General features: G+C 33.8%; 2 protein-coding genes across 2 annotated transcripts; one reads left to right on the plus strand and one right to left on the minus strand.

The window, feature by feature from the left end:
• Positions 1-296: 296 nt before the first annotated feature.
• On the minus strand, positions 297-662 carry LOC137393914 (TATA-binding protein-associated factor 2N-like). Its single transcript, XM_068080628.1, has one exon. The coding sequence runs from the start codon at positions 660-662 to the stop codon at positions 297-299; it is 366 nt and encodes a 121-aa protein (XP_067936729.1).
• Positions 663-8263: 7601 nt separating this feature from the next.
• On the plus strand, positions 8264-8614 carry LOC137393915 (keratin-associated protein 19-2-like). The gene has a single exon (XM_068080629.1). The coding sequence runs from the start codon at positions 8264-8266 to the stop codon at positions 8612-8614; it is 351 nt and encodes a 116-aa protein (XP_067936730.1).
• The last annotated feature ends 1155 nt before the right edge of the window (positions 8615-9769 follow it).

Consider the following 9769-nt stretch of genomic DNA (forward strand, 5'->3'; position numbering starts at 1 on the left):
ATAATTACATTATGAGAAAAGTAGTTCTATCTTACTAACCATTTTATTATTCGAATAGCCAAAACATATATCATAAAACTGTAATCAAAACAGCAACAAAATAAATAAATAAAATATCAAAAGGTCTTCTCCAATGTGCTCCTAGTTTGTTGTGATTGGCTGTACTTGTTCAAGTACCTGAAATGTACAGAAAAGTTAAAAGTTTCCCAAATCATAAAAACATGTGTTGAACATTAAACTTTCACAGAAGGTATGTAAGTTCTAAAAAAGACATAATTTGATACCTGTTTAGGTTTTTAGTAGCCTCCATATCCACCGCCATATCCACCTTGCCCACCATATCTGCTGCCTCCATATCCACCACGTTCACCATATCCACCGCCTCTATATCCACCATATCCACCACCACCATATCCACGACTGTATCCACTGCTGTATCCACTTTTATATTCATAACTCTTGTAACCTTCACTGCTGTAGCCGCCATATCCGCCACGACCACCATAACCACCACCTCCATAGCCGCCACCTCCGTAGCCGCCACCTCCGTAGCCGCCACCTCCGTAGCCACCACCTCCGTAGCCGCCGACTCCATAGCCGCCACCTCTGTGTCCGACCGCAAGAGCGAGGCAGAAAGCCAAGAAGAGTGCAAGGACCTTCATTTTTTGTTTGGAGTCTGTGAAATTTATGCCAAAAACATATACAACTGGTAAACGTTAATATGAGACTGTCAGCACTATGTGCCCTCACTACTACAAAGTCTTGATAAACCGTAAACTTCTAAAATCAGGGCTCTAAATGTGAGCTAAAAAAGCAGTCTCAAATCATTGCATTCTCTAGCAATAAATAAAGCATTTAACAGTTTACACTAGACACCTGCTTTGTGTTGTCAAAGAACTGACTGGTTACTGCTGCTGCAGGAAAAGGTGTGAAGTTTTGAGCGATTTCTGTCTTTTTATATACATCTGGCCGTCTTGTTTTTGCCAAGCTTTAATAACTCGGACCTTTTCCTCTTTTCATTTGTTTGATTCGCCTTTCAAGTTTGGTTGAGTGCCAGACCGCTGCTATATTTGGAGTACCCCACTAATATCAGTCCTTTTATCAATAATTTACATACATATTGACACCTATGAGCATCTCCTGCAATGACTTTATTGGCTGAATCTTCTCGCCTATCACTGCCAGGATCAACACTAATAGAATCTTCATATCACTAATATGCTATTTATATCTAAATATTCAGTCTTAAAGTATTTTAACAATGTTACAAATAGTGAACCAGACCATAACAACCAATTTATTTTACGTGTTTATTTAAAGTAGCCTTTTTTTGTATCCTTTCCAAAAGGTATGTTTGTTGTTGCAAGAGACTTATGATTCCCAGCAAATAAACTCCTAAAAATTCTGTTATCATTAATAAGAGTGTATTTATATCTCAGCAACCAGAGAAGCTTTTTAAATATATTTCACTTCAGTCTATACTAAATTATATCAAATACAATTTGTAATGAATTGGTGATTGTATCAAATATATAAATGTACTATCGCTGAATGAACAGGTAATATAAAGGTTTTTGTGCAGAGGATCTATTTTTGATCAAAATATACAAAATTTATCATTCCAACTTTTAAAAGAAAATGTTTATTTCATTTTGTGTGTGTTCGGTAAATATATAATCAAAATATTTGAAAGCTCGAAAAATAACTCAAACAGATTGTTGAAAAAAATTTCAACAATTTGATTTAACACAGTTTAAAAATAGTGGCAGGTAATGTATTTGCCATTGGCTAAGTTTCTTTACCCAATGAAATTGAGTAACTTAAGCTAGTCAAAGTCTTTACTATAATAAGAGCCGTGTTCATCCTTCAATCTGTGTGTTAAGAAAAAAGATTGCATCTCACCCAAATTGAACATTTATATTCATTGGATACACAGATATGTAGGAAGTGCATTACCACTAAGCCACCTTGCCGAGGCTTGGAATAATTGTACAGTAGGGGCTCCTACAACGTAAATAATCCATTAACGGAATGTTTGCGTTATAAAGCTTTTACGTTATAAGAACAGTAATGTACACGGAAATTGCCTAATTCATTCCAAGACCTTTCCAAACTCATTCCATTGGCCAGACAAAAAGGAAAAAGCTTGACATAACTTTTATAGTTTGTGGGCTGTACCGTAACTGCAGTATAATTGGTTTGCATCGACCACTTTTCGCCTTTTTCTGATCAATCTCTCTATTCGTACTTAGAGGGTCAAAGTTAAGATAAGAAATAACTTTCGACCATACTCCAACTCGTGACATTCAGATTGGTGTACCGAGGCTGTAACACCTGCACCAATCGATCGCCTTTAAGCGTTTATGAACAATTATGCAGCTACTTATTCTACACTTGTATATATTGTCGACACATCTGACGATTTATCAATATAGATATAATGTTGTACGCACGCCGTTTTTTCTTTCACAGTTGCGGTGAGATAGATTACCATTTACATCAAGGATGAAAGCTCGCCGAACTTCACACTTTAAGATATATAGAATTTTTTATGTACTACAAAGCAAAAACTTCATATATATTCTTTACATTATCTGGAATTTACGTTATAGCAGGTATACTTTATAGAGATGTCTACTGTACTGTACTGTCTACTGTACTTATAAACGTTACGCGTCATGATCTTTCACGCAATCATGATCTTCAAGCGTGCTAGCATTAGTATGAGTGCTAATTATTCCAGGCTACTGTAAGGTGGGTGAGTAATGTAATGTTTAGCATACCAGTCTGCAAAACCAGTGATTCCGAATTATGTTCCAGTGTGAAGAAGTTTTCATTCCTGTAACTTCATTTCCATAATTGGACATACGGATGACAGCACAAGAAGAAATAATAATATAATTTTGTGTATAGATATGCAATCTTTTTTGTTTATCTTAAAACATCAGTTATGATGATTCGCGCTATTTTGAAATTCTCACTGTAGTTTATACGTAACATATAGAAAAATACTTCTTGTAAGACAATAGTTACTCTGACTGTCAGCCTGTTCCTATATTCACTGGAGTACTCCATTAATATCAGTCCTTTCACCAATTAATCTCATTTATTGACACCTTTGGTCATCTCATGTAATGGCTTATTTGGTTGAATTCACACACATATATCAGTGCCAGAATCAACACAAATAGAATATTTATATCATTAAAATGTTATTTTTATCTAAATACTCAAAGTTTTAAAATATTTCGGAGTAAATAATTAACCAGACCTTAACAACCAACTTCCTTTAGGCATCTATTTAAAGTAGCCTTCTTTGTATCCTTTCCAAAAGGTATGTTTGTTGTTGCAAGAGACTTATGATTCCCAGCAGATGAACTCCTCAATATTCTTTTATCATTAATAAGAGTATATTTATACCTCAGCAACCATAGAAGCCCTTTCTATATTATTTGGTTTCAGTCAACCCTTGGTGATTGTATCAAATGTATGCAACCTATCTTGTTTATCTTAAAGCATCAGTTATGAGGATTCGTGCTCTTTAAATATATATAAACATATATATGAAACGCTAATCTCGTAAATTTAATACATATTATTGTGTATAATATATAATTTGTTTTTTGTAGACAGCAAAGTTTATACCGTAAATGAAAACTAATACCAAATACTTTATACATATACAATAATGTTAAACAAAAATGTGTTTTCACTATATTGAGAGCTGTGTGCACCTGTCTGTCATTTATCTGTATCTAAGGGATCAATGTTAAAATAAAATATATCTTTTGACGATACCCCAACTTGTGACATTCAGATTGGTAAGTCAATATAAGTATTTCTTAAATATTTTGCGCAGCTACAATACTGTACTTATTCACCCTATTTTGTCGGCACACCAGATGCTCTATCACGGCGAACTCGAATGTCATGAAACTTGAATATGTAATAGATGCTAAACGCTATATGCGCTTCATTTTGTCATTTTATGGCAAAATAACTACAAGATAATCGTTATTTAAGTCGAATTTGAAAACTTGCCCTGTTTTGACACTTTACGTTATATGCAATTTTTATTGTAGTGCGAAACAAAACTTTCACGTCAAATTGTTACGTTATGTGGAAGTTAAGTTATAGGAGAAATACGTTATGGTAGTGTTGACTGAATATACATTGCATACTAGCCATGCTACAGTTCAATGATGTTGCGTTTACATAAATAAAAATCTATAAGATTCAGGAAACGGATATAAAAGAACCAGATAAAGAAATGAAGGCTACATTCTGGCTGCTAGTGTTTTATTGAGAGCCACAGTGGGTGCTGAGTAACACTTGTCTTACAAGAACTATTATTCTATATGTTATGTATAAACTGCAGTGGGAATATCAAGAGAGCACGAATCATCATCACTGATGCTTTAAAATAAATAAGACAGATCGCATATATTTGATACAATCACCAAGGATAGACTGAAGTCAAATAACATAAAAGGCTTCTATGATTGTTGAGATATAAATAAACTCTTATTAATAATAAAAGATTTTTTAGGAGTTCATCTGCTGAGAATCATAAGTCTTTTGCAACAACAAACATACATTTTGGAAAGGGTACAAAGATAGGTTACTTTAAATAGACGTGTAAAGGAAGTTGATCGTTAGGATCCGTTCCTTATTTGTAACATTGATAAAATATTTTAAAATTTTAAATATTTAGATAAAAATAACATTTTAATGATATAAACATTCTATTAGTGTTGATTCTGGCACTGATATGTGTGTGTGAATTCAACCAAATAAGCCATTAAGTGAAACGACCAAGGGTGTCAATAAATGAGATTAATTGGTGAAAGTACTGATATTAATGAAGTATTCCAGTGGATATAGCGACAGTCTGACAGTCAGAGTAACTATTGTCTGACAAGAAGTATTATTCTATATGTTACGTACAGTGAGAATTTCAAAATAGCATGAATCAACATAATTGATATTTTAAGATAAGCAAGAAAGATTGTCTATCTATATACATAATTATATAAATATCCCACGACCAAACGAGCGGATGCGAAGTTTGGGAGTTTTTATGATAAACGCATGTGCACACAACTTATGAAATTTATTCATCAACAATGAGACGAACCCTTGTATCAAAATTTCATCAACAAATTTAGCTATCGTTTTATAGATTAGTTAAAGTATAATAATGATACAAAACACATATAGGCCTAATTAAATATGTTACCAAGTCTTTGTAAATTATTGAAATTCTCTAAAAACTTACCCACCTGATTGGATTATACACAAATAGACAGATCTATTTGGACGAAAATCGTCACAAAACGCTTGAAAAGCTTGGTTTAATAAAAGTTAAGACCGGAAATTGAAACGCCCGGCGACAGAGAATAGAACGATTAAATCGTGCGCATTTCGCGAAAAAATAACGTGCACATTTCACCAGTCTATGGCATTGTCGACGGTTTCTGTAATTAATGTAGGAGTACTGAAATCGTTTCATTTTTGCCGATTTCAAATTGACATTTTAGACACTTGAATACTTTGGTATTCTAACTGATGTCCAACGCAGTGTAAGTAAAGGAAATGACGGTATTTTTTCTAACGATTCTTATGAGATTATTACGATATTTAATTATAAGTTTAGATGACTACAGAACAATGACTACGTAGTACAGATGTTCTAAAAATCTATATAAATATCACAACTTCTTGATATCGCTAACTATGACGTTTTTAAATGTAAACAAAATTGTGCATTGGTTTTATATTATTACTATATTAATAATGTTGATTATTCTAATAATATCAGTGCATTTTACTTCTAATATTGGCCAATATTGCATTTCTCCTATTGCAGGGGGAGAGATATAAACATATAATCTTTTCTTTCATTATTGCTGTTTGTTGTATATAATAACACCCAGTACATTACAGTTACCATTGCAGTTATCCTATTGCACTGCAGTGCCATTTGACTGCTAATATTGCATTTCTCAACCATCAGTACCCTTTCTTTTATCCAATATCACTTTGGTCGTGGGCTGTATGACAGAGGAACTTCTAGTTTTTTTTTGTTCTTTCATCCATATGTCCAGTTATGGAATTGAAGTTACAGGAAAGAAAAACTACTTTGCACTGGAATATAACTCGTAACAACCAGTTTTGCAGACTGGCATGCTTACCAATACATTACCCACCCACCTTACATTAGTCTCGAATAAGTAGCACTAATAATATTGCTAATAGGCTTGAAGACCATGATTGTGTGAGAGATCATGACGCGTAATGTTTATAAGTACAGTAGACATCCCTATAAAGTATACCTGCTATAACGTAAATTCCAGATAACGTAAAGAATATATAGGAATTTTTTGCTTTGTCATACATAAAAGATTCCATATATCTTAAAGTGTGAAATCAGGCGAGTTTTTATGCTTGATGTAAGTGTTAATCTATCTCACCACAATTGCAAGAAAAAAAACGGCGTGCGTACAGCATTATGTCTATTGTGATAAATCGTCAGACGTGTCGACAATATATACAAGTTTAGAATAAGTAGCTGCATAATTGTTCATAAACGCTTAAAGGTGATCGATTGGTGCAGGTGTTACAGCCTCGGTACACCAATCTGAATGTCACGACTTGGAGTATGGTCGAAGGTTTTTTCTTATCTTAACTTTGACCCTCTAAGTACGAATAAAAAGATTGATCAGAAAAGAAGAAAAGTTGTCGATGCAAACCAATTATACTGCAGTTACGGTACAACCCACAATCTATCAAAGTTAAGTCAAGCTTTTTTCTTTTTGTCTGGCCAATGGAGTGAGTTTGGAAAAATCTTGAAATAATTTAGGCAATTTCTTTAGCGCAAACATTCCTTTAATAGATTATTTACGTTGTGGGAGCCCCTACTGTACAATTGTTCTAAGCCTTGGCAAGGTTGCTATGTGGCTTAGTGGTAATGCACTTTCTACATATCTGTGTATCCAATGAATGTATGGGTTTGATTTGGGTGAGATGCAATTTTTTTTCTGAACGCCAAGATAGAAGGATGAACATGGCTCTTATTATAGTAAAGAATTTGACTAGCTTAAGTTGCTTGAGTTCATTGGGTAAAGAAACTTAGCCAATGGCTAATACCTTACCTGCCACTGTTTATAAGCTGTTTTAAATTCAGTTGTTGAAATTTTTCAACAGTCTGTTTTAGCTGTTTCTCAAGCTTTCAAATATTTTAATTAGGTATTTGCCGGACACACACAAAACGGAACAAACACTTTCATTTAAAAGTTAAAATGATAAATTTTGTATATGTTGGTCAAAAATAGATCCTCTGTGCAAAAACCTTTATATTACCTGTGCGTTCAGCGATAGTACATTTATATATTTGATACAATCACCAATTCATTCCAAATTGTATTTGATATAATTTAGTATAGACTGAAGTGGAATATATTTAAAAAGTTTCTCTGGTTGCTGAGATATAAATACAGTCTTATTAATGATGAAAGAATGATTAGAGATCTATTAAGTGAGAATCGTGAGTCTCTTGCAACAACAAACATACTTTTGGAAAGGGTACAAAGAAAGGCTACTTTAAATAAACACATAAAATAAATTGGTTGTTAGGATCTGGTTCCTTATATATGTAACATTGGTAAAATATTTTAAGACTTTTAATATTTAGATATAAATAGCATATTAATGATATAAAGATTCTATTCGTGTTGATTCTGGAACTGATAGGCGAGAAAATTCAGCCAATTAAGTCATCGCACGAGATGGTCAAAGGTGTCAATATGTATGTAAATTATAGATAAAAGGAATGATATTAGTGGGGTACTCCAAATATAGCAGTGGTCTGGCACTCAACCAAACTTGAAAAGCAAATCAAACCAATGAAAAGAGGGAAAGGTGCGGGTTATTAAAGCTTGGAAAAAACAAGACGGCCAGATGTATATAAAGAGACAGAAAACGCTCGAAACTTCACACCTTTTCCTACAGCAGAAGTAACCAGCCGGTTCTTTGACAACGCAAGGCAGGTGTCTAGTGTAAACTGTTAATTGCTGTATTTATTGCAGGAGAATGCAATGATTTGAGACTGTTTTATTAGCTCCCATTCAGAGCCCTGATTTTAGAAGTTTACTGTTTATAAAGACTTTGAAGTAGTTAGGGCACATAGTCACTGACAGTTTCATCTTAATTTTTACTTGTTGTATATGTTTTTGGTATAAATTTCACAGACTCCAAACTAAAAATGAAGGTCCTTGCACTCTTTTTGGCTTTCTGCCTCGCTTTTGCGGTCGGACACAGAGGTGGCGGCTATGGAGTTGGCGGCTACGGAGGTGGTGGCTACGGAGGTGGCGGCTACGGAGGTGGCGGCTATGGAGGTGGTGGTTATGGTGGTCGTGGCGGATATGGCGGCTACAGCAATGAAGGGTACAAGAGTTATGAATATAAAAGTGGATACAGCAGTGGATACAGTCATGGATATGGTGGTAGTGGATATGGTGGATATGGAGGCGGTGGATATGGTGGACGTGGTGGATATGGAGGGCGTGGATATGGTGGACGAGGTGGATATGGCGGTGGATATGGAGGTTACTAAAAACCTAAACAGGTACCAAATTATCTCTTTTTTAGAACTTACATACCTTCTGTGAAAGTTTAATGTTTAACACATGTTTTTATGATTTGGGAAACATAACTTTTTTGTACATTTCAGGTACTTGAACAAGTACAGCCAATCACAACAAACTAGGAGCACATTGGAGAAGACCTTTTGATATTTTATTTATTTTGTTGTTGTTTTGATTTCAGTATTATGAAATATCTTTTGGCTATTGGAATAATAAAATGGTTATTAAGATAGAACTACTTTTCTCATAATGTCAGTATATCATGCAATATGTTACATTGTGTAATAACATGAATATGCAACTGGTGAATGCACATAATGTAGAACAAATGAGGTATAATTATTAGAATGGAGACAAACCGTTATTCTCGATCCTCTGAGAATAATTGAAAACATTAGCATTTTATTAACATTAATGTTTCAAAGAATATAAGTCACAATTCTCTTCCTCTAACAACAAAATTATAGCCTGTAAATATTCCCTTTCCATTCTCTGCAATTTATTATTGCTAGGTACGATTTAACTAAAATGAAGAACCATTTCAGGTGTTAAAAATTTCTTTTGAAAATATAGGTTAAGAACTCATAAGTGTTAAAAGAAATTGAATTGAAACATTTATCAATGAGTGTAAAGAGTAAATATAAACATATTATTGACTTGTATACTCAATACAAACTTAACTAGAACATCTTCAAATATTTGACTGTAAAAGTTTTTATTGTCAAATATAAACCCTGATGTTTCTCTATAACCTTTAACAACTATAATAATCTAATTACAAAGTTCTAGTAGTTTTAATAGTTTTAGCTACTTATAAAAGAATCATGGATAACTCGCCCACGGATAGCTCGAACACATGGTTAATTCGAACGGTTTCTTTAGTTCGTTCCCACGTAATGATAAATTGCTATAGATAACTCGAACTCAACACTGTTAGCTCGAACTGTTTTTTCCCAACGGCTACCGAAACGGTTGTTATCGCTTTAGAAAATCACTTTATTCCAAGCCATAAAGGTAAACCTCAACTTTTCGTAATTCATAAGCATCGTTATTACCACCATCGGCAAAATATTTTTGTCAACGACTTTTCTAAAGGTTTGGTGAAATTTGATTTATACCAAACA

This window comes from Watersipora subatra, chromosome 4, assembly GCF_963576615.1.
Source record: "Watersipora subatra chromosome 4, tzWatSuba1.1, whole genome shotgun sequence".
NCBI classification, from domain to species: domain Eukaryota; kingdom Metazoa; phylum Bryozoa; class Gymnolaemata; order Cheilostomatida; family Watersiporidae; genus Watersipora; species Watersipora subatra.

What these genes read in the sequence shown, in the direction of transcription:
- LOC137393914 (XM_068080628.1), bottom strand. Translation starts at nt 662, where the DNA reads ATGAAGGTCCTTGCACTCTTCTTGGCTTTCTGCCTCGCTCTTGCGGTC.
- LOC137393915 (XM_068080629.1), top strand. Translation starts at nt 8,264, where the DNA reads ATGAAGGTCCTTGCACTCTTTTTGGCTTTCTGCCTCGCTTTTGCGGTC.